General features: G+C 47.5%; 9 protein-coding genes across 9 annotated transcripts; 2 read left to right on the top strand and 7 right to left on the bottom strand.

The window, feature by feature from the left end:
• Positions 1–296: 296 nt before the first annotated feature.
• Positions 297–2,124, bottom strand: VE01_10806 (uncharacterized protein). Its single transcript, XM_059464256.1, has 5 exons — positions 2,102–2,124; positions 1,733–2,041; positions 1,473–1,674; positions 1,005–1,418; positions 297–948 (listed from the first exon to the last, which is right to left on the bottom strand). The coding sequence occupies exons 2-5, from the start codon at positions 1,987–1,989 to the stop codon at positions 730–732; spliced, it is 1,092 nt and encodes a 363-aa protein (XP_059320239.1). The 5' UTR covers positions 1,990–2,041; positions 2,102–2,124; the 3' UTR covers positions 297–729.
• Positions 2,125–3,257: 1,133 nt separating this feature from the next.
• Positions 3,258–6,209, bottom strand: VE01_07739 (uncharacterized protein; the record flags this gene model as incomplete). Its single annotated transcript, XM_018277172.2, has 4 exons — positions 5,626–6,209; positions 5,067–5,559; positions 4,604–5,016; positions 3,258–4,549 (listed from the first exon to the last, which is right to left on the bottom strand). The coding sequence occupies exons 1-4, from the start codon at positions 6,101–6,103 to the stop codon at positions 3,258–3,260; spliced, it is 2,676 nt and encodes an 891-aa protein (XP_018128116.1). The 5' UTR covers positions 6,104–6,209.
• A 462-nt stretch (positions 6,210–6,671) lies between these two features.
• VE01_07740 (uncharacterized protein) lies at positions 6,672–7,597 on the bottom strand (the record flags this gene model as incomplete). The annotated part of the gene is made up of 2 exons (XM_018277173.1): positions 6,672–7,451; positions 7,568–7,597. The coding sequence occupies 2 exons, from the start codon at positions 7,595–7,597 to the stop codon at positions 6,672–6,674; spliced, it is 810 nt and encodes a 269-aa protein (XP_018128084.1).
• Positions 7,598–7,626: 29 nt separating this feature from the next.
• On the bottom strand, positions 7,627–8,700 carry VE01_07741 (uncharacterized protein; the record flags this gene model as incomplete). Its single annotated transcript, XM_018277174.1, has 2 exons — positions 7,627–8,550; positions 8,617–8,700. The coding sequence occupies 2 exons, from the start codon at positions 8,698–8,700 to the stop codon at positions 7,627–7,629; spliced, it is 1,008 nt and encodes a 335-aa protein (XP_018128083.1).
• A 1,566-nt stretch (positions 8,701–10,266) lies between these two features.
• On the top strand, positions 10,267–11,729 carry VE01_07742 (uncharacterized protein). The gene is made up of 4 exons (XM_018277175.2): positions 10,267–10,369; positions 10,422–10,790; positions 10,846–11,422; positions 11,470–11,729. Exons 1-4 carry the CDS (start codon positions 10,281–10,283, stop codon positions 11,587–11,589), a joined length of 1,155 nt encoding a protein of 384 aa, XP_018128082.1. The 5' UTR covers positions 10,267–10,280; the 3' UTR covers positions 11,590–11,729.
• VE01_07743 (uncharacterized protein) lies at positions 11,427–12,811 on the bottom strand. Its single transcript, XM_018277176.2, has one exon. The coding sequence runs from the start codon at positions 12,539–12,541 to the stop codon at positions 11,756–11,758; it is 786 nt and encodes a 261-aa protein (XP_018128081.1). The 5' UTR covers positions 12,542–12,811; the 3' UTR covers positions 11,427–11,755.
• A 130-nt stretch (positions 12,812–12,941) lies between these two features.
• On the top strand, positions 12,942–17,294 carry VE01_07744 (uncharacterized protein). The gene is made up of 6 exons (XM_018277177.2): positions 12,942–13,240; positions 13,290–14,049; positions 14,104–14,718; positions 14,774–15,155; positions 15,205–16,583; positions 16,637–17,294. The coding sequence occupies exons 1-5, from the start codon at positions 12,997–12,999 to the stop codon at positions 15,862–15,864; spliced, it is 2,661 nt and encodes an 886-aa protein (XP_018128080.1). The 5' UTR covers positions 12,942–12,996; the 3' UTR covers positions 15,865–16,583; positions 16,637–17,294.
• A 232-nt stretch (positions 17,295–17,526) lies between these two features.
• PDA1_2 (alpha subunit of pyruvate dehydrogenase) lies at positions 17,527–19,366 on the bottom strand. Its single transcript, XM_018277178.2, has 4 exons — positions 18,949–19,366; positions 18,740–18,873; positions 18,215–18,669; positions 17,527–18,134 (listed from the first exon to the last, which is right to left on the bottom strand). The coding sequence occupies exons 1-4, from the start codon at positions 19,081–19,083 to the stop codon at positions 17,629–17,631; spliced, it is 1,230 nt and encodes a 409-aa protein (XP_018128079.1). The 5' UTR covers positions 19,084–19,366; the 3' UTR covers positions 17,527–17,628.
• A 437-nt stretch (positions 19,367–19,803) lies between these two features.
• On the bottom strand, positions 19,804–20,446 carry VE01_07746 (uncharacterized protein; the record flags this gene model as incomplete). Its single annotated transcript, XM_018277179.1, has 2 exons — positions 19,804–20,255; positions 20,326–20,446. 2 exons carry the CDS (start codon positions 20,444–20,446, stop codon positions 19,804–19,806), a joined length of 573 nt encoding a protein of 190 aa, XP_018128078.1.
• Positions 20,447–23,234: the final 2,788 nt, after the last annotated feature.

The following is a 23,234-nucleotide window of genomic DNA, read 5'->3' on the forward strand; positions in this document are numbered from 1 at the left end:
AGACAATGCTGAGCTCGTCCGAATTATACAGGCCGCAGAGAGCGCCTTTAGGGATGCATATGCATTATGTAGCGACACATCGCCCAAGCGAAAAATGGCACAGCAGCGGGCCAACATTCCCAATGAATTCTATGTGGGGCGTTGGGCCGATGCGCTCTATAGCCCCCGTTGAGGGAGAACTTTGGGAGTGGGAACCTCGCTGCTCGAGTTGCGGACCTTGGGAAATCATAATATCGACTTTGGTTTTCATCATTTCGCGAAAAGAAACAGATGTTCATATAGAAAGTATAGATAACTAGGCATATAGTCTACCAAATCTAAGATCTTAGACAGATAATTTTTATTCCTTTCGCCCCTCCGTAGTAGCCCTCTCAGCCTCGAATGGATCCGGCAGCTGTAGGTCTTCGCTATCAACGGCGGACTCTTTGCATAGTGCATGCTGGTCGTCCATGACTTAGTCGTCTGGTTCCGAGTCTAAGATAACCAACACCTCGATACCGTGAGTAGAGGGGCCTTGGTAATGCCTTATATGTGGCGAGGCACCATGTCTTTGCGGTCCACAACTTACCCTCTTCCGCAACAAATCCATCCACTTAACTGTCGATATCCCACTTCCCGAATGCTTGTATTCGATAACCTTAACAGAGTAATCGGTTTTGAGTATTCGGAGTGGTATTCACCTTGCATTCTCATCCAGTCAACCCATCGATGCTAGGCACCACCTACTCTCTAGGTAACGAGGAAGGCCATTCTCGTTCTTCTTCTTAGCGCAAGGCTGTCACAGAATTGTCCGAAAAGAGCTTTGAACTCCCGTCGGGAGATAGTGATATAGATGAGACTATTCCAGAATCCTTGTAGGGGAATAACAAAAGCCGCTGCATAGTTTAAACCGAATGATACATAATTGGGATTAATAGTTGTGGATAGGCGATTGATCGAAGAGGGGACCTGCGATACATCGTTAGTCATGAGGGGAGAGCCCGTGCAGAGATAAAATAACAAACCCATGTGACAAGCAACGCGAGAAAAAAAAGAAAAGCGTATCTCGTATACGCCCAAGCCGCCATGGTTGAATGAGAGCTTGCTCTAGCAGACCCACTAGCACCCGAATGACTATTGATCGAATGTGCAGAGACAGCCTGTTGTGTAAGGGTTCCGCTTTGATCTGCCTGGCTGTGCTGCTGGGATACCGTAGGTTCCATCGCCTGTAACTCGGTGACAGAAGGATCAGCTATGCGGTTTACATGCTCTGCCCAATCACCACTCATCTCCACCGCTCGGAGCTGTTTGAGCTGGAAATAAATATACAGACCCAGGCGAAGATAGATGGTAAATGTGACGATGATGGTAAGCCAGACTGGACCATAAATAATTGCAATCCGCAGCGTTTTCCAAGGCACAGAAATCGAACAGTAAAGCTAACGAGGCCAACAAATAAGCGGATATCCATTGTTGAATATTAGCGAACTTACAACCGCAGAGCCATAAACCTTCCCTCTGTCTAGGGTTTGGATGAAAAGGAGGGTAAAGGCTGGGATAAAGGGCAGAAAGTAGCAGAGGAGCACGTATCTCCACTCCAGCTGTCGCAGCTGTTCGGAGTTGTACCCGTAGAAGAATCTCAAGTAGACGTTGCTTGCTATGCAGAGGGCCCATAATGCATCCGCTGGGAAGAACCTTAACGTACATCTACGGTCAGTTTTATACCGTTAATCGATGTGTCTGTGATACACACCACTGGAGTAGAAATGCCTGGAATTGACACAAGGGACTCCCTGTCCCATGTTGTAGTCCCGATCGCGACATGAGAGTCGCTATGTTAAGCAGCATATTCCCCCACAATGCGTAGAAGATCAGACGATTCACGGGATTTCGAAAGGCGCTCCGTGATAGAAAGGTCAGCACGGCAATACTAGCACTGATCAGCGACACAGACGAGCAAACGCGCTCGGTGATTGAGATGGCCAACAGTTGTTGTTCATTCAGCGACATTTCATCGTGGCTGGAGGTGTATACCTGGACCACTTTGTCTACATTAATAGGACTGGTTGATTCAAGACGAAGTTAGTATATCAAAAGGATTCTTAACGGATAATAATCGGACCTTCATTAACTTACAGCATCCATGAGATTCGCATAAGAATAGGATTTATGCGCCCTTCCATGCCAAGTTTCTCGCGTGCGCTATGACGTAACGTAGGTCATGGCGTAACCGACATAATGGCGTAACGGGACGGATGGCGTGACGGGATGCTTCGCGACAACCCACCCCACTAAACTTACCAACAACTCTGAATAACTCAACCATGACACGACAAAGAAGCCAAAAAGCTGCAGAGCGAGAGGTTCTAATATTAGAAGCAGTCTTAGGAGTCCAACTTAGAACTTATAAGACTGCATATGAAGCAGCAAAAGCATTAGGAGTTACTAGTCGTAACCAACTGTTCGCTTCGCCAGTGTAGGGAATAATATGATACCATGACAGGGTTAGCAAGAAAACTCATGTAACTTAAGCCTGACTTAAGCAACTCATGAGTCAGTTGAGTCAGAATCACGTGATGTAAAAATCATGTGGATATCACGTGACTTAAAGGTAAGTGAATATCATGTGCCTTATAAGGTAAAGGGAGGGTATAAGTAAGCAATTAGGTAATGTCGTAGGATGAGAAGTGTAGAAGTGTAGTGCCGTCAAAGTGCACGACTGCTGTAGAGCTTAGGAAGCTGTTTAATAAAAGGAATGCTAAGAAGGCTGTATGATAAAATAATGACTCTACACGGAGGTAATAGCAGTCTAAGAAGTGAAGATAATCTGAAGTCCGTAGCTGCTAAGTGTGTCCTCTTCCGTTGTCTCTCCTTATCCCTTCTCTTGGTCCCCCCTTTAATCCTAGCTTGCTACGGAGTCGGAATGAAACTACCCCTTTTAAGTCACCTGACTCCATAGTATCACCTAACTCCGCAGTATCTTTCGTGTATCACTAGATTTCCCCACCACAGTAATAGTAAATTTTAAGGTCCTATGGCGTAGTTAGATAAGTGGCTGACCTAAGATAAAGGTGCCCAGTTTAAGCCCTAAAAGGGAGTGCTTGCCTAAGTATAGAATTTTTAGTAGAATTAAGGCTCTATAGGTAACACTATAGAGAGTAGGGTTGTCATGCATACTACGCATATAATGCTCTTGCTACTTATTGCATGTAGTAGTTTAAGACTCTCTATAACTAGATTGAACTTGCAAAGCATGTGATAAGTAGGAAGGTTTAAGTTCACTGCTCATTCAGCTTGCGACTGGCAGCACCACGCTGAGAGGCACGTTCGGTGACTTTCCGAACCCGGTTGCCGTCGAGGTCGTAAACGTACCAAGTGGTCTCGGAGTTGCCAACCGCAAGCAATTGACGTGACGAGCTGCGCAGTCGGTTAAAACAGTCCCACGTCATTTGAGACAGATTAGAAAAAGACGTTGAGACCATGTTGCCATGGTTGTCAAACCTATAGTTCTCGCTCCTGTTCCCGACGGTCGAAGAACTAAGTCTGTTACCTTTGGCGGTAGACCTTCCATCTCTGAGGGCACTTGGATTGTTGTACTGACACGTCCGCTTCCAACCTGGATAGTGAGGGTCGCCAATTTGATGTCGAACAGATATCAAGTTGTCACACGTGTCATAAGAATAGCTCTCTGTATATTTTGCTAAAGCGTTATCGTCTGTGTTGGCGTCAGGCCCAAGATTTGGCGAAGAAGGAGGACCAGGAGGATTGCCTCTAGTCTGGCCCACGTGCTCTCGTCCTGTCGACTCAGTAAGTCGATACAACGCATCGTAGGTGAATTCCAGGTGAGCGTCAACAGGGCCAGAGCGGAGAAATGTAGGTGGATGGGCTGCATCCGCAACGTAGGTGGTATTCCCAACGGGATCGTACGTGTACGCATTGTCCTGATAGACCTCTACCCCTGCTGCCAAACTTCGTACCTGTGATCTCGTCACATTCTGGGTTTGAGGATCATAAGTGTCGGTGATTTGCACTGGGTTGCCATTCAGTCGAACGATTCTTCGACTGTATGCGTCGTATTCATCACTCGTGACGAAATTTGTCCATACTGTGTTCGTCCCTTGTTGTTCACCAATGAGATTGACGTCAATGGCACCTAGCAGACCACTGCCCGGAAGAAAAGTGGTTCTGAGAGTGCTAAGATCTGGAGTCGTGGTCGTAACAATACGATTCAGCGCGTCGTACGTGGTCGAATTCAGATAAATATCGGGTTCTGATTCAATGTTTGTGTCATCAGACCAGTCGAGATTGGATTTGTAGTCCTTGGCAAATTGACGCTGTTCCCGGAGTAGGTTGCCCTTGAAATAGAATTCAAGGTTGGTCACCGTACCAGCTTGATCAAACACTTGATATTCTTTCTTACGAAAATTGCGAAATTCTGGATCTGGCTGCTGGCTTTCTTCTCTGTAAACAACCTTGGCGTCGAGATACTCAGACACTCTTTCGTCAGAATTTAGGATGTACCGTTTCGTGACACGCCGAAGAATATCATAACCGAAACGAACACGGTAGCCTATGTCGTCTCATTGCATCAGCGGTTCTCCCAAGGCCGTAAATATTCTCCAACGGGGGCCGAAGTCCATGGATTTGGAATTGAGTTCAAGCCCACTCATCTCAAAGATGCTCTCACTAACAATCCGGCCCTGAGCGTCAACTAACCTGAAAACCTTGCCTTCAATGTCGTATAAACTCCGTGTCGACGTAGTTTCGCCACCCTCGTTCATCCTCACTTCCAGGAAGGCATTGTCCATCGAGTCCATATGAGACACTGTCGGAGTGTTATTGCACAATGCCGCCTTCTTAGCGGCAGCCTGTTCCTCAGCGCCGAGAAGTCTAGTGTCTCTCTGTTCGTACCACGTTGGCAAATAGCGGGAGGTCGGGAGGGACTTGATCAAAGGTGCAATATCTGGGTCTTCATCAGGGCTCGAGAGAACGGTGTCGTTCGCATCCCAACTTTCACTTTTCCATGCCCCCAGACCACTTTATTGTAAGATTCGTTTGGCAATAGAGTGACTACTTTGCGATCCAACGCATCGTACACCTCAATTGTGCTGTTTCCCGCAATAGCGTTCAGTTCCAGAGCAGCAGAGGAGGTGTAAAAGGGCTCAAACACCTGCACAGGTAAAGCCTTGTTGTTGAGGGCGACCCAGCCTGAGCATCGCCACCTGTGCGACGCATTACCTGGATTTGCTGGATCCGGTTCTGCCGATGCCTTTTCTTGGATGCTTTGACCGTTGCCGTCCATAAATTGAATTGAGACTTGGATTCTGATGGCTTTACCAGCAGGGTCGTGTAAATGGGCCTCACGAACGACGTGTGATGACCGCATACCGACACTTGGTCCACGTCTGTAAAATGAATTGACGTCGTAGATGACGCGGGAAGTTGCTCCAGCTAACAAAGTCTTGCCTGTTGCAGTTGGGTCGGCAAAGTATTGATCAAGTTCATCGTTGGTCAGATTGGGACGAAAGCCGTCAAGGGTATCGCCTCTATTCTCTCCTTGTTTACCCATAACTGCCACACCTGGAAGTAGTAGAGTAAGTTAATTAATAATCTTCGCATTCAATAAACTGAACCAAATTTGCTTACCGACTGCTCCTCCAAGAGCGTCAAAGGCTACCTGGGAGATATTGCCATTCTCGTCTGTGATTTTTTGAAGTCTCAGCGTTCGATAGTCCAGGTTGCCGGTTAGGGTATTTCCCAGAGGGTCTTGCGTAGATGAAGTTTCAAGGTAGTAGTAGTCGTAGCGGATGATAAAACTGGCTCCGAATGCATTCTGTATGCTCTGAGGAGAAAAAAAAGATTCTTGAGCAGAAGCAAGTTCTACTGCAGGTGAAGCATTTGCGGTTGGATCATAAAATACCAAAGCCGAAGGCGACCATAAATTACCATCGTTCTTGTAATCTAGAAAACCACCTGTTTCAGAAAATACCACTTCTGCATCTGGCAATAACTTTGTGCCATTTCGATTGAGAACATTCAGAATTGATGGTGTAAGACATAGGTCGTAGCTTTGTCCCGGTAAACCAAGAGACTCGAGTTGTCCTACCGGAAGGAGTGAGGTCATCCTTTCGATAACGGACTTCACCTACTTTGAGTATTCTCTTCGCAAGTTGTGAGCCTTGAACCGGCTGGTCATACGGTATTTCCGGTAGAGATGGCACTACTTGGAAATCATGCAGAGTAAATCTCCCTGCGGGTCCCGTCGGTTTAAATCCAGTGATCTCGTATGATGTTGATGTCGAGATCATCGGCAAACGATACCCATTGTCAGTATCATCCACTGCATTGGTAAATGTTTCAACAACATAGTGATTCTTGGTCGTTGCCTGTATGATCTAGTCATCCTGGGAGAGTGCAGGGTCTCCTTTCAACCTTCCATACCAGACAGTTGCAGAAGTCAATGTATTGCCAAATTCATCCTTTTCCAGGGCGATTTCGTGTTCAATCCGCGGGTCTGTAAGGTCACACTCGTAAATATGTACCAGATTTTCTCTCTGGTAAGGGTAGAAGACAGCAGGACTCGATCTATCAACACCCTTTTGGAGCGTGTTACCCACATCGACCACCTCGTAAGGCAGGTGAGCATTCGCGCTGCCATCGTCAGCGTAAGTCTCCTTACGCAGCATTGCTCCTTAAAGTGCTCGTGATGCCAGTCGAAGTTCATCAGGTGTAAGGTCGTGGACATCTGGTAGGATTACATCGTGCAACAGGCTCGCAAAGAATACTTCAAATTGGGATTCGTCGAGACCATTGGAGCCGAAGTACTCACTTCGCGCATAAAGACGAGCTAACCCTTCGTAGTCTGTGTAGGCACCTGTGTGGAACCAGCTTTTTGTGTGCAGCGGCGGCGTGTCCATCAGCGTTTCAGTGTTTGAAAATCTCGCCGTCCCAGCCAATACGTTAAACTTATCAGTGTCCCATTGTTCTACCATGCCGTAACCCCAAAATTCTTGCTCAATGCCGTAGTAGTATCCGTGGTGGTAACGGAAGCGTTTCGTATATACACGATTAGTGATGAGATCTACAGCGATTGTGCGGTCAATGCATTGCTGAGGAAATGGCAAGCGAGTGGCCCACAGGATTCCGGCCTGTTCGTCCTGAAGGTAGTACATCGTGGAAGGGGCATATAGCAGCTGAGTCTCTCGTCCCATGTTGTTCACCATCTTGGTCAGGAGATAAGGCTTCATTCTGGGAGTAAGATCGACATATTTGAAGGCCTGAGGGCCTGCATCAGTTGGGAGGGAAGATGACCATACCAGACACGTCGTTGCAGCGCCAAGCATGTCGACGGCTGTGATAGTGGTGAGTCTGTCAAAGGCAGGAACTAAGGATTCCAGTGACACGGGAGCGCCGAAGGCATTACCTGAAAAGTTCAGGTATACCTGCGCGATTGAGCCGCGAAAATATATTATCTGCGACAGAAATCAGCAAGTCTGCATGCATCGGGCATCATTTTCCTTCGGTCTTACATCAGTGGTACCAGAACCATCTATATCAGCAAGGATAATACGAAGGGAGTAAAGCTGACATCTTCATCAAAGATAGGAGAGCTGCTCATGGTAACCATTGGGCCAAACCTTCCGTATCCTATATTCGGCCAATAGCAAACGCTTCCATTTCTGATCCAATATCAACCAAGCCATCGCCACTCATATCTGCCAGGTAAATTGAGTTGGTTGGGTCGGAAAACAGGACACGAGGTCCTTGGCTCTCGTTGACGGCAGTCTGGAAACCAAGCTCTCCAAGAGATTCGTAGTAAACAAACACATCATCATGAGTTACTAGAACATCAGCAGTGCCGTTGCCTGACAGGTCGACCAGTCGTACGTTGGGTTCGTCCAGACTGATTGTCGGCGAAGATTCAAAAGGCCGAAAAGGCGTCCAACCTGCCGTCGAGGTGTTCACTGGTCCGATGGTGGATGATACGAGACTTCGATAGAAACCATTCACTTCTCCTCGCATGCGGACTAGGTCGAGGCAACTGTCCCTCGCGACAGACATAAAATTGAGACCTGATTGGCCTTCTGAGGTCAAAACTGGCTGATTTTCCACCGTCTCCAAGGGACTGAATTCAACATCTTCCACACGGAGAGACGCCAGGCCCTGGATGATCGACTCATACGTCCTCTTCGCAGGGAAATTGATGGCGCTCATATTTCGCGTATAAGACCAATTACCACCCTGATGAGCGAAGATCCCCTCCAAGCCCTCCCCGAGTAGGTCCACCCATTGGAAGGGACCCTGAACCCCAGCAGGAACGTTTTCCAATCCTGGAGCCTCTCTGACGTCTTCCACGGATAAATCTTTCATTTCATCAGCGGTTAATGGCAAACTGTACTCAAGTTCCAAAGGCGGAAGCCGCATAGTATGATAAGGTCCTTCGTCTCCGGGGGAAGGTGGTGGGTCTAGAGGTCCGCGCAAGACATGACCTGCACCGCGCACAGTAGTAAGTAGCGAAACGGCGGGGTTTTCAGCATAAGTCAGCTCGACTGAGCTTACTAGATAGTCTTGCTATTTTAACTCGTTAAGAAAATGGTGAAACATCAACACGCGCTGGCAAAGCCTGTAAGTACGCACCTCGAATGCGGCTTTGTAGGATGAATACGGGTCCTTGCGGCAATGCCAGAGAAGACCTGGGTCTTCCTCGTAGCCCCCACACATTGTCACTTTGTATGAGAGCTGCTTCTTCAACTCATGGCTCCCTCTATAGAACCTGCACATGTGCTTACGCAATTGATCTAGATGCTCCAGCTCGTGCTCTACATCCCATACTAGGAAGCCTTCATCACACCTCTAACGCCCATGGACTTTTGACAAAGAACCGTTTCCGCCAAGACCGCCTGATTTTGTATGGGAAAACAGCCGACCTCATCAAAACTGCACCCAGCTTCAAACGCTCATAACTTTGTGACCCCTAATACAGGTCAATCGCCTGTCGCTCTGCATGATACGCAAGTCTCCCATGCATGACTCCTTCCATATAAAGTATGTGGTGCGAGTGACGGCTGCCACGTCTTGACCAAGAACCATTTGTAGCGATTTTCGTGTGGCCCTACGCACGGACCACATTTTGGGTTCTAAGTAAGAGCCACGTCTGGCGGTCCGACATAATACGGGGTAGGGTTGGAAGCTGTAGTGGGGGAAAATGCACGGTACCCCATATGCATGGTTACCCCGTACGTTACGTTATATAATACAATTATACGCGGAGTCTGAAAACTCCACTTAAAGTCCCGCCAGGGAAATATCCGGTGACCAGCTATAAAACTAAAGGGCTGCACCCCCGTAGTCTTCTTTAATTTAATCCTTCTGACTAATGTGAGATGGATTCCACAAAGAGAAGCTCTATTGTAGTCAGTCCAAGCCGGAAGGAACCGGTCGACTAAGCTGCTGAGTAAAGTTAAGTAGGGCGAGCTAGCAACAGCGCCGATGGAGCCATTAACACATTGTTGGTGCCGTTCTCTGTCTTGATTGGCTTTATCGCTAGTGCATTGATCCTGGCCAATTATGGCTAGGTTGCCCCCTTAGGGGCCAGGATGAGTTCAGTAGCGCCGACAGGACCCCACTTGGAATTAGTGTATGAGTTGTTAGCATCATAGATGGCGTACGGAACTCGACGGCTTATTTCAAATAGGGTGCTAGTGGCAACAAAATCTAAAGGCCAATAATATCTTGCATGCGAACCCAAGCGAGGAAAACTTAAAATTGACCCACTTTGCTGGTTTGATAGCTGAAGACGAATTAGGTCTAGTTTCCACATCATCCGTTAGATTGGCGTTCTGAAGACGAATTAGGTCTAGTTTCCACATCATCCGTTAGATTGGCGTTCCGGGGTCTCCGCTCGACACAGTAGTGCTTGCCTAGGGTTAGGTAAGCTGGCTACAGAGAAATAACATGGTTACATCACCGTTACCCGTGTAGCTCACGACCTTTTACGATGAAGACTGCGATGAGACCGGCCTGTCTAGGTTCTTACCATGGTTCCTCGAAAAGTTCCACCGACACGACAAATCTGGTAGCCTACTGGAGACGTTCCCTAAGTCTTTTGATAAAAAATAGATATTTTGTGTCGTGCCTCCGCCATGTATTAGCCTTGTTGATATCCGCTTGAGACCCGCTATTGCCGAGAGTCGGACTCAGCGGGCAGGTAGCAGTTAGGTGCTATATATCTAACCGTTCGTCCTCAGATGTGCGCATTCAAGAATTGTGTATACAGTCATTTTCCAGCACTTCATCTCGGTATGGCTCCTGTAGTAGACCCCAATTCGAAAGGCCCGTCAAAAGGTTGGATCTCAACATTTCGGAGGATTGTCCGCAACTTCACTCCTTCGTAAGCCTCATCACTATAACTAAACTACTTTAGATCTAATTCCTTCTAACAGATGGTTTGCCATTACCATGGGGACCGGTATGATCTCGATTCTTCTCTTCAAACTGCCGTATAATGGGGCATGGCTATACTGGATATCGGTGGCAATCTTTGCTCTGGACGTCTTTTTGTTTACTCTTTTCTTCTCCGTCTCCACCGTGCGATATATTTGTTATCCGGAAATCTGGCAAGCAATGATAAAACATCCGACAGAATCGCTGTTCCTAGGGACATGTCCAATGGGCCTCGGCATTATCATTGAGATGATTATAAACATATGCGTCCCAGCCTGGGGCCCTTGGGCAGCGACTCTTGCTTGGACGCTGTGGTGGATTGAGGTGGTGACCTCAATCGCGATTTGTCTCTACCTCCCTTTCATTATGTATGTCCCCGCTTGCATAGTCGATTTTATATCGTTAGCTAACAATTGAATGTAGTATGTCTGTCCATAAAACCGAGATCTCTTCCCTAACAACCTTATGGCTGCTGCCTATCGTCTCAACAATTGTGTGTGCGGCAACTGGAGCCATGGTCGCAGAGACTTTGACCAACTCCGCACATGCTTTGTGGACTTTGGTTGTCAGCTATATCCTATGGGGAATTGGTGTACCTCTCGCGATGTTCACGCTGGTGCTGTATTACCACCGTCTCACAATGCACAAAATTCCTCCACGGGAAGTTATCTCCTCGGTGTTCCTCCCTTTGGGACCGCTTGGCGAAGGGGGATTCGGGATCATGAAGATAGGCCAAGTCTCACTGGCAATCTTCCCTGCGACAAATACCCTCATACCTGTGGCTGGCCAGATTTTGTATGTGTTTGGCTTCGTAACTGCTCTTTTAATGTGGAGCTTTGGGCTTGCCTGGCTGGTCTGGGCTTTAGCTTCTTTTGGAAGAGCTAAGTCTCCGTTTAATATGGGTTGGTGGAGCATCGTATTTGCTACTGGTGTCTTCACCGGATCAACCATAACAATAGGACAAGAGATGACGTCAAGGTTTTTCAATGTTCTCGGAACGGTGAGTCGCGTCTATTTGTCTGTGTGATAAAAGCTAATCTAATGTAGGTTTTTACTGTCATAATTATTCTGTTCTGGATTGTCGCATCTGCATACACACTCCGTGGAACTATCTCTGGGGACATATTCTTTTCCCCATCCGTCGCACAGCTTGAGGATACAGAGTAGCTGATATATTCTGGGCTTGAAGTGCCAAAATGGACATGGATCTTGATGACCTCTTTACTCGCTCGTCTGACGAGTTTCACTATTGCCCATATGTCTGAATAGGTATGATGTTACGGACAGCTGGTATCGACAAAGCAAACATAATTGAATAATACTTGCTACGCATTTAAATTTTTGAAGTGTCTCCTTCATCAGGCAGAATTGTCAGCATCGCAGATAGTCCATAGTGATCCGTAATCCATTCCAGCCCGCCCGTCAGACTACTTAATTCGTTCCGCCTCGACTCGTCAACTCTGATCTCGCCGCAAAACAGCACCTTATCCATTCGGCTTGGTCCAAACCTCTGCATCAATACCTTTGCACACTGATATCCCCATGTATGCCCCTCGACACTATCCTCTAACCCACCAAGAGCAAGGAAGGCATCGTTAAGCTTGTTTTCATTGTGCAAAGTCCGGTCGAAATCTTGTATAGCGTTAAAATCCCCTGCCAGTATTCCTGCGCAGATCCAAGGTGCTCTGAGATTGCGCGTCGAGGTTGCAAACTGAGCCGGACGGAGAGGGGGATTAGACACAAGGGATTCTAGATGTGTGTTCCCTATTCGAAGGGTTTTTGGGATGCTCGACGTTTTGACATCGCGACCAAATTTCGAATCATAATAAAGGCGAAAGACTTTCTCATTCGACAATCTCTTATATATCAGTGTGGTGGTTCCGTAACGCTTGTCGGCCCAGTACCTGTCGGAGATGTCTGCCATATGGAAACTGTCCTGTATCCACCTAGAGGCCTTGATCTGCCGCAAGCCTGAGAGACTGATCTCTTGAAGCATAAAGACTATAGGCAAACTCTTCGGGGTATTGTCAAACTCCTGCTTCAGGAGGTTGAGCGCTGCGTGCACCCGAATCTCGCATCCACTGTGAAATGCGTCGAGATTCCAGGTCAGAAGCCTCATTACGGATGAGAGTACCCTGGAATCCTTTGTAGGCTGACGTGCTGTGACTTCGCTCCACACGCCGCTGTTGTATCCGTAGAATGGTTGAATTTGCGGTTTGTGGTGAGAGTGAAAAGTCCACGATTGGACTGGTAAGCCCGACTAAAGGGAGGTGGTGATGCCATACTGAGATTTAGTCTCATGACTGGGGAGGTCAAATACTTTATCAGCGATACGGTCTCTTATTTACAGAGCGACTGATGGAACACTCCCTCGCTGTGGCATCATGCGTGTTTCGGTCAGCAAGGTGCTGACTAATAAATGCCGATGCTCAGTGCGAAGCTTGTCAAGCCAAGTCTAGCCTAGCGAGAATTATGTCACAAAGCCAAGTGGCAATATCAGATTTGCCCGATACCCCCACCCAGACTCCCCGCTTACCATTCGCAAATGAATTAAAAACCATTACATTACTCAACATGTTAGCACCATCAATGGAAAGCGAGAATGAACCTTCTACAGCTGAGCTGGCAATCCACCGGCACCAGACTATCCCTACGAGAGTTCTCGATACAAACTCGCACCTAAATAGCAGTGTTTCGTCAGAACCAGAATCAACCCATAGGATCCGCAGGATCGGTAGAGCGTGCGATGAATGCCGGGGGAGGAAAATCAAATGCGATGGAAGACACCCGTGCCAACATTGCAGCTTGCTCGAACTAGGTAAGTAATGGGACCAACTAGACTGATCTATTATCTGAATCCAAAACAGACTGCACCTACGATCAACCGAACAAGCGGTCGTCACGTCTCTCCCGAAAAGAGATTGACGAACTAGAATCCAAGCTGGAACGAGCCCAGAGTCTCTTGAAAGCACTTTTGCCGAATCTAGACGTCGACAACCCGAATCTAGATGCTAACACATTGAGCAAATTGCGACTACCTAGCACTGAATCCCAGACTGTAATACAGACTGGCGTTGGCACTTCGGATACAGCCACACGGAGTTTGCCACACGATGGCACCGAGAAGGATGTCGCATTAGAAACTGTTCTCGAAGCGACTGGGCAACTGGATCTTGATGACCTAGGCAACTGGAGCTATCACGGCCATGGATCATCATCTGCCTTTATACGCCGCCTGGGAGAACAATTCGGTAACATTTCAGACTCAGGTGTTGGAAAGAATACGGTGCTCAGGCTCCGGTCAATGCCCCAGATCCGCGAGTCGCCAGGAAGCTCAGATGACCAATCATGCAAAAGCGCAATGCAGGACTCCGTCCCACTACCTCCACGAGACGTTGCGCTGGATTTAACATCGAGTGCATTGAATGAGGCATGTGCTATACTCAGATTCATCCATCAGCCAAGCTTTTATTCCATGTTTGACCGGTTGTACCTTGTCGACCCTGAGCAGTATGGCTACGAAGAGAATATGTTTCTGCCGCTACTTTACGCTGTTATTGCTGTAGGCTACCTATTTTCGAACAGTGAGCGGGCTTATTTCGGCTCTGCACATGCTGTATCTGAAGGGTCCGTCAAGTTTCTCGCATCTAATCTCCTAACTAGTTTTTCTAACTTATAAAGGGAAAAATACTTCGTCGCGTCTCGACAAATGCTTGATCTCACGGAATGTCGCGACCTGTGGTCACTCCAAGCGGTCGTGTTCATGATCATCTTCTTACACTCATCGGCGAAAATGTCCACTTGCCACTCGTACCTTTGCGCAGCGATGGCTGCCTCTCTGCAGATGGGCCTTCACCGCCGTGAACCTGAAGCTATGAACCCGATCGAGCGAGAAAGTCGAAAGAGAATCTTCTGGACGATCCGCACTATGGAGACTTACATTGTTGCCATCCTAGGGTTACCGAGGACGATAGGAGACGATGATATTGATCAGGAGATGCCCTTGGAGATTGATGATCAGTATATAACTAAGGAGGGCATACTACCAATGCCAGATGGGCAAGTATCGATGGTCACAGGGTTTAACGCTCACACAAGGCTTGTTCAAATCTTAGGGAAGGTCATAACGAAAGTTTATCCCACGAAATGCATGCAAAAGGAGGTCGCGCAGAGACCAAGAGCATATGTAGTCATCGATGCGAAGGTTCGTGAGGTAGAGGGAGACTTACAGCTCTGGGCCACGAATCTCCCGATGCACCTCCGGCCAGGTGCAGACTCGCCAAGAGAGCTTCTGAGGTAGTTTAATTAATAATCCATCATGCCAGACCGAATTATCTAATACAATAAGCAGGGTACAACATCACCTCCGGCTAGCCTTTACGCATGTGCAAATGGTTCTCTATCGGCCATTCCTTCACTATATCTCGCACTCCAAAACGGATTCACCAACAAGCGGACAGTGTTATGCTTATGCTGCGGCATGTGTGGATGTCGGCCGAAATATCATTCACAATGCACGACAAATGGAGAAGCAGGATACGCTCAATGGGCCATATTGGTTTTCCATTTATACGACATTCTGCGCAACACTTGCCCTAGTGTTTTACGTCTGGGAGAATGTGGAAGTGGAGGGAACCTTGCAGACATTGAAAGACGCTGAATATGGCCGGGACGTGCTTGCAAAACTTGCTTATAAGAGTATGGCTGCAGCCAGGCACTCTGAGATATTAGCGGTCAGCATAGCATATACAAATCCATAAGTGACATTATTGACGCCTCTAGATCATATTCACGCGGCTTCCGGGAAGATTAGGGAAAGCCCAGGTGACGGCGCAATCGAAAACTCGGAGAAAGCGCCACACATCGTTGTCGAAAAAAAATAAAGCTCGAGAAGCCCACAGCGATCAAGAAGGGACTGACCACAGCTCATACGAGTACCAGCCGCAAACTAGCACATCCGTTAACCCACAAACCTCCACTCAGGCAATTGATTCGGTGGAATTAGGTAGCTCTGCATCTGTGGAGACCCCACAGGAGCCCTGGCCTGTTCCTGAGACATTTTTTCTGTGTGGCGATTTCTCTCGGTTTCTGGGTCCTGATTCGATTGAAGATATGTTTGGGCGCCAACCCCTGTATCTTAAAGGCGGCTTGTCCCCAGATTTTGGTTCGACAGTTATGAATCCCCCCCAAAACGTTGACTCCCTAGATCAGTATGTGAGCACGTTGGATATGCAGAGAGGGCAGATACACCCTCACGATTTCACAGGAAGATTGGACAATGCTGTCATCGATAACATTGGCGAGCCATTTGTTCCTTTATCTCCATACCTTTCACAAATGCATGCACCTAGTGGTAATTCTTTCGTGTCTCGTGAGTCTAACAGACTCTACACAGGAGATTACTATGTGGTGGATCAGAATGATAATCTACGAGAGATATAGCTCCAAAGTATGACGGATGGTGTGGCTTTTGCCGCATCTCATCTGCAGATTCGCTATTACGATAATTGGGACGGAATACTACACGCCACGACGGTTTTGTCGCCGACATTACTTTTATATCTACATGTTCAAGGTTGAATTCGACGGGAGAGGCCTGGGAAGTTTATGTAAAAATAATGATTAGAACTGCAACCGTGAGGCCATTTGCATAGACACGAGCTTGAGCGAGCTTCTGCCTCGTTGCAAAATTCGAATATTGCTCCCCACAACGACAAAGGATGTAACTATGCTCACAGTCCGTGACGAGTAGATACTGCTATACTTATTTTCTCTACTCCATCTCCTTGCCTGTTGCGAGATCGAATGCTATTTCGCAAATTCAGCGAGGTCTCGTTGAGCATCATCAATATACCTCCCACAGCGGGCAATCCAAAATCACTCGAACTCTGTCTGCACTGACGATAGCACCAAAGATTCCAGCGGACTTAGAAGGGTATAATTTCACAGGTAACGTCAACCTCTGAATGATGGCGGTATTCGACAACTATACAGCCAAGTCCTATCGCCACTCCAACAACACCGCCGGTTACGCCGCCAACGAGCAGGGTAAAGAAGTGAGAAATAAATTCTTCCTTTTTGAGGGCTGTCATGTCGATTTATGGTGACTACTGTGAGAACGCCAGATAAGCTAAATAGTATAGCCATAGAATGAGCGTAATGTACTATCTACCCGTCTCGGCATGATAATCAACTTTGACCTAAGAAGTCGCAGATAATTTAGAGACCGAAACCAAATCAGATTTAGTTTCCGCATATCATCCGTCGGAAAACACCCAGCCCACAACCGGAGAGGCCCGGCGGCTAGCAACGGCTCACCTACCCGCTTGATCCGCCTATCCGGACTGAGGGTCGGGCGGATATCCGTAAAGTGGTCTGCGTGACGGTCCTAACCTGGAACTATGGGAACGTGAGTACGATTGCAAGCGTTGCGGGCCATTGCTTATTTTGACCTTAACTCGACGATACCACGAGATATCAGACTATCTCGTGTACGCTAGCCTAGCCTAGCACCAGCACAGATTCAACTCTCGAGCTGGGATAGTACATATATGGGGAGTTAGGGGCAGAAGGAGAGCCTATGGCTATAGTACTCCTTAAGACTATAGTTACCTTTGAACTTGGAACAAGGGCTAATACCAGCAGAATTTGGATAGCTTATAGCTTAGTGCAAGAAGCTTATAAATAAAACAACAATAACAATAACTAGGATAGGATAGGACTAGGACAGCAGTAGTTCTTGTCAAGCCAGTCGTGAGGTTAATGTAAATGCCAGCAAATTGAAGGGGATGGTAGTATGAATAATTTCTCAATAGTAGGGTTTTTAAAAAAGGTGGATAAGGTTTTATTGCTTAGACTGTACTAAATAGGGATATGGACATGGTTGTACCAGTTTGAAAGATTGTTATAGTTAAGCAGCTTCATCTCACTATTATCGTTCTACTACTCTCACCATTCGTGCCTTTGTAGCACCTCTACACGCTATCTCGCCTATCGTATCTGCCACTGTTGTCGCCGGCCCGCCTCCTTTTCAAGCCTAGTATCATGGCCTCACGCGTAGCATTCGTTCACGGTGCACACTCAACGCTTTATACAGTAAGGGGACAAAGGAGCATGTATTTCTACGAGGCTGGTATTATCTTACACTCTACATCTTGCTCATCAACTCACCACAAACCCCTCTTCACTCCCCTTTACACCTCCGATCTAATAATAGTACGTCTCATCCACCGTCCTGCCGCGCATAAAGTCCGGCTCGCTGCCCCTAACATAAATATCCTCGAACAAGTTCTTTGGATTGGCCTTAGGGGCCTCCATCTTCTCCGCCTCCGCGACCTCGATATCGACATCCTTTCGCGCCTGCGTATCAATGCCCTTCAGCTCCTCCTCGCTCACGACCTCCCAGTCCAGCAGCTGCGACTTGAGGTTAGCGATAGGATCGTCTGTCGAGCGCATGCGCTTGATCTCCTCGCGCGTGCGATACGTGGTGCCGGGGTCGGACATCGAGTGGCCGCCGTAGCGGTAGGTTGAGTACTCGATGATGACGGGACCGTGGCCGGCGACGGCGTGGGCCTTGGCGTGCGCGACAGCGGCCTTGATGGCGAGCACGTCCATGCCGTTGACTTTAAGGCCAGGGATATATTGGCCGCGCTTGTAGTAGTCGGTAATGGCAGAGGAGCGGTTCATGGAGGTACCCATGCCGTACTTGTTGTCTGAAATTCACATATTAGCTTCTAGTTCGACCCAGAATAAACAGGAACGGGTAAATTATGACGAAAGCGGAAAAACATACTCTCGCAGCCAAATAGAACAGGCAATTTCCACAGCTTCGCCATGTTAAACGCCTCAAACACCTGTCCCTGGTTCGACGCTCCATCACCATACAGCGCCACTGTGACATTCTTATCCCCGTTATACTTATGCGCGAACGCCAACCCAGCACCGACAGGCACTTGCGCGCCAACAATACCGTTGCCGCCGTAGAAGCCTTTAGTGAACATGTGCATAGAGCCTCCCTTACCGTAAGCGATGCCCTCGCGGCGGCCTAGGAGCTCGCCGATGATCTGCTTGACTGAGGCGCCACGCATCAGCGCGTAACCGTGGCAGCGGTAGGCCGTGATGACATCGTCGGATTTGGCGATGGCGTGCTCGATGCCTGTGGCGACGGCTTCTTGGCCGGTCGACAAGTGGCAGAAGCCGCGGATCTTCTTCTCTTTGTACAGTCTGTCGGCGGCCATTTCCATGCGGCTGATGTGTGTGAGTACGGCGTCGTCAGGGGAGAGGAGGTTGGAAGCAAGGGGGTGTCCAATGTGCTTACCGTGTGGCTACCATGTCGTAGTACATCTGCTTCAGCTCCTTCTTCGTGGTGTTGAGAGTGTATGACGGCGGGTCGAACTCGTAAGTCTCGAAGCTCTCGTCAGAGAGACGCACTTCAAAAGGCTTATCATCCTCCTACAACCCAGTCAGTACACCCTATCATAAAATGCACTCCGACCTCGTCCTCTCCATCCTAATTGATCGACATACGTCAGGGACACACTCTCTCTCCGGGTGAGCCGACGCAGCTCCAGTAGTGACCGAACGGCTCGCAATCGCCGTCCTCGAGAGCGCAGATCTCGGCAGCCGCGCCGCCCGGCTCGTCCTCAGTGCCCGTGAGAACATCGTTGTGTGGTGGTGGCTGCTGAGGAAAATGAACGCTCTCTGCTCTATCGAATGGTTGAAGTAGGTGCGATGTATAAGGTGGTAATATGGGAAGTAAAATTCGATTTTAGAGGCAGTGAGCTATAAAGCTTCGACTAATATGGCTATCATGGGCGTTACAAATGAGGAGATGATGTGGGTCATTTGCTTTTGCTTAGGTTGAAGACACAGAGAATAGTGACACTTCTCTCCCCGAGCATGACGGCCAAACGGTACGTTATGATAAGCCTCGAATCTAGTCAGGGTGACGATCCATTCAACTCAATCAATCAATGCCCCCAGTGGAGTGGATATAAAAATTAGTCAGCAGCTGCATCCAGTGGAATGGATCCACCACTAATCGAAATTAATTTAATTTATTGGTGGAAACTATCTCGCGGTTCTCGGCGTTCTCGGAACAGCGAGACTAATTTGTTTAGCCTCTGCAGAAACCTTGGAATCAGTAGAGCCTAACTACAAATTGTTTAATGGCGGCCGCCAGATACAGAATAGCACTAGCATAATCAGGAGAGACTGAATACCGAGTTTACCCGTGACCTCTTGATCCCCATTCCCTAGCAGTAGATACTCAGGCTCTTATTAACTCGCAACACCGGGAACACTTGCAACAAATATAATCCCATTTTTGTCTCTATTACGCTATTGAGTTGTTTCCTACGAGGCGGACTCATTCTTACCGAGTCACAGATCCGCCCTTGCGTCCTCTCCAGACCACGTCCGCCTCAGCAACTCCCTGATAAGCTGCTTCTCTATAGTCCTTGGATTCCAGTACGAGTTCCCGACCGTAATCTCCGCAGCCTTGTCTATATCTTCGTCTTTAAATCCAAAGTCCTTCAATGATCTCTTTACCTTTGGCCTCTGAAGCAGCATACTCAGCCCGTTGGTTGCATCGCCATCACTAACCTCTTCATAGTATCGGGTATAACGGGAGGGAGCATTATAAGCCAACACATGAGGTAGGATGATGGTGTGTGTTTCGGCGTGCGGCATGTTAAAGGACCCTCCGAGGGTATGGCATAACTTGTGGTGGAGAGACATTCCGACTGCACCTAAGTAGGTGCCATAGAGCCAGGCGCCATAGACGACGGATTCACGAGCTGCGAGGTCCGCCAGTGATTCGACGATCCTGGGTACTGCGTGTGCATGGAACTACGACTGGGAGGATTAGCTAGAGAATTATAGGAGGTGGCGCAGACGATATACCCAACTGAACGGTCGCACGACCTTCCTCAAACCAGGCACACCAAGACACTGTCATGGGGACATTTGAACTGGAGAATGACGATTGTGGTTTCGTCAGAGCTCCCTTCCAGCTGTCCAGCATTTTGATAATATATGCTTGATTCGAGCAGCCATTACGAGCTGGACAGCATTTTATACTGAAGAAGGTTAGGCAGGTGCGAGATAATGGGATACAACATGTCGCTCTAAATCTCCATTCGACACCGCTGTTGGAGGCTGCTGTAAATGGTAATTGAGGTGATACACTCTACTAGAACGTGGCAGCGCAGAATCCACCCAATGTCCAGCAACACTTGTTCATTTGTCCGTCTGATTCGCAGTTCCCGCTCCCTCCACTGCCCTGTCTCCTTTATTCGGGAAAAGTTAATTGAGACTGACCAGCAGAAGGATAAAGGATATTATTGAGTTAAAGCGGCTGCAGCTGTCATCTTCCCTCCCCCCTTTTTCCTCTCAAACCCTTTCCCAGCTCATCAGATGCAAATCTCGTGTCAGACTTTTTCCATCATCATTCCACGCCTTCCACGTTAGGCACTGTAAGTTCTAATTCAAATTACATAACACTTTACCTAAAGTTCCAATTAGGATCTTTGTGTCATATCCCTTAGGTTGTGATATTCGGGTACTTGGCCGTCTCTGTGGTCGGCGATGAATGGTGGTTTCTCGTACCCATTTAATCTATGTAGGTCCGCAACCTCCTTGTTGATCTTCTCATTTGAAACCCCTTCTGCAATTCCAACTCGGACTTTCTGCGCTGCTCTAAAACGGACAGCAATTGTCCTCAACTGTTCACAATTATGACCATTTGCGAAATAATAGTCATTATGACCACCGCAAGGATTCGAATTGGAAAGTCAGAGCATATCAGCTTTTCCCAAGGACTCTGGCTGCTTGACATCTTTGTTTAATGCATGTGCTAGTAAAGGCTCGAGTATATCAATGCAAAATGATCGAAGCCTTGTTCACTAAAAACGTGTCGAATCGTTATATATGAGGTTGATATATGTTCCGGCTCAACCACCAACTTTGCTGGTTGGCCAACTGGCCGGCCCAACCACCAACCTGCCAAGGAGCGGGGTATATAGAATCGTAGAAGCTTCATATTGTAGACCTATTCTACAACTATAGCTATAATGGCTACTATTGCTTCAATCAACCCGTTTCCAAACGACGTGCGCACTGCTTTTGAAGCATATAGAAGTAGTACAACTTACTACAACCGTGAGCAATTCTCATATGAGAAATGGGATCAAATATGCACTATACTACGCAACCCAAAAGCCTTCAAACCTACAGACAAAGAGTCTAAGAACCTTAAGCACCGTGCACAATTTGATTTTGAGCTTATTAATAATAAGCTTTATCGACAGAGCAATACACGATATACAAGCTCACGATATATGGTACTACAAGCAGAGGTGTTTGGTGTTATTGCAGAAGAGCATCTAAAGCTCTTACATGCAGGCCGTAATAAGGTGTAGCCAACTATCAAGCAACAATACTATAGAATAAAGCGAGAGGATGTTGAGTTTATACTCAAATAGTGTAAGAATTACACACTAAATCGACCAAATACAACTAAGGCTCCCTTAGTTCCTATTATAAGTAGAAGAGCGTGGGAAAGGGTTTAAATTAACCTAATTAATATGCGACACGAGCCGTCAGGACAATATAAGTAGATTCTACATATAAAGGATCACTTCTCAAAATATACATAGCTATGTCCATTAAAGAGCAAGCATGTAGAGCCTATTGCAGACGCCTTTGCTCTCTTCATTGCAGCCTTCTTACCTCCTAAGATTATGCAAGCTGATAATAGGAAGGAATTTAAGGGAGCTCTACTCATTCTACTACAGAAGTATGGAATTCAAGTAGTAAATGGAGCACCACGGTCGCCTTAAACGCAAGGCCTTGTTGAGCAAGCAAATGGGGTTGTTGAGAATAAGCTACGGGCATGGAAAATGGATCATAGGTCTACAGAGTGGAAAGATGGGCTACTTGAAGTCACGCTTGCAATGAACACCCAACCCCACTCTACAATTGGGTGCGCACCAGCTGAGCTACTGTTCTGAGAGAGGAACTCTCATATTGACTGGCTTAATAGCCAGGCTCGGAAGGATCTCTCAATTGGGGTTGAGCAGGAAGACCCAACTATGGCACCGATTTTTGAGAGTGATTTTGAGCCTGAAGCTCTAATTGACCCACAGCTCCGCCAAGCGCCAGATCTTGGAATTGAGCTTAGAATTGAGAGCTCCTACTCTGAGCCAGAGCTCGGAATTGAGCTTAGAATTGAGAGCTCACACTCTGAGCCAGAGCTTACAATTGAGCTCCGGCGTGGGAGTAGGACTCGATTGCCAGCTCAATCTAGGACTACGGTAGTAGCTACACCTGACCCTGTAATTGAGAGAGCTATAGCAGCTACTCAAAGAGCAAGGGTTTCTATGATACGCAAGTATACTAAGAAGCACGATATCCAACACTTTGATGTTGGAGCTATAGTCTCTAGAAAGGTTCCTCGAGAGGATAGAACCTCAACTGATAATAAGTGGCTATTTGCACGCATTCTAGAAGAGCCTTACCCTCATAGGTATCGCATTCTTACACCTCCAGGTGTTATACAACGCCTTATACCTACAAAATCACTCGGAGTTGTAGAGCAAGCTCTATGGTCTGATATCATTATTCCTACTTCTACAAAGCAAGTAACACTAGGGCTTGCAGCTAGAGAGGCTTCTACAAGCGCACAGGTTGGAATATCATGTTAGTGTAAAGGGCAGTGTAGTACAAAGCGGTGCCGTTGCTATAACGAAGCTAAGGAGTGTAGTGTACACTGCCACAACGATGACCATGACTGTGGCTATTTATCAGGTCTA

This window comes from Pseudogymnoascus verrucosus (genome assembly GCF_001662655.1).
Source record: "Pseudogymnoascus verrucosus strain UAMH 10579 unplaced genomic scaffold scaffold_39, whole genome shotgun sequence".
Classification (NCBI taxonomy): domain Eukaryota; kingdom Fungi; phylum Ascomycota; class Leotiomycetes; order Thelebolales; family Thelebolaceae; genus Pseudogymnoascus; species Pseudogymnoascus verrucosus.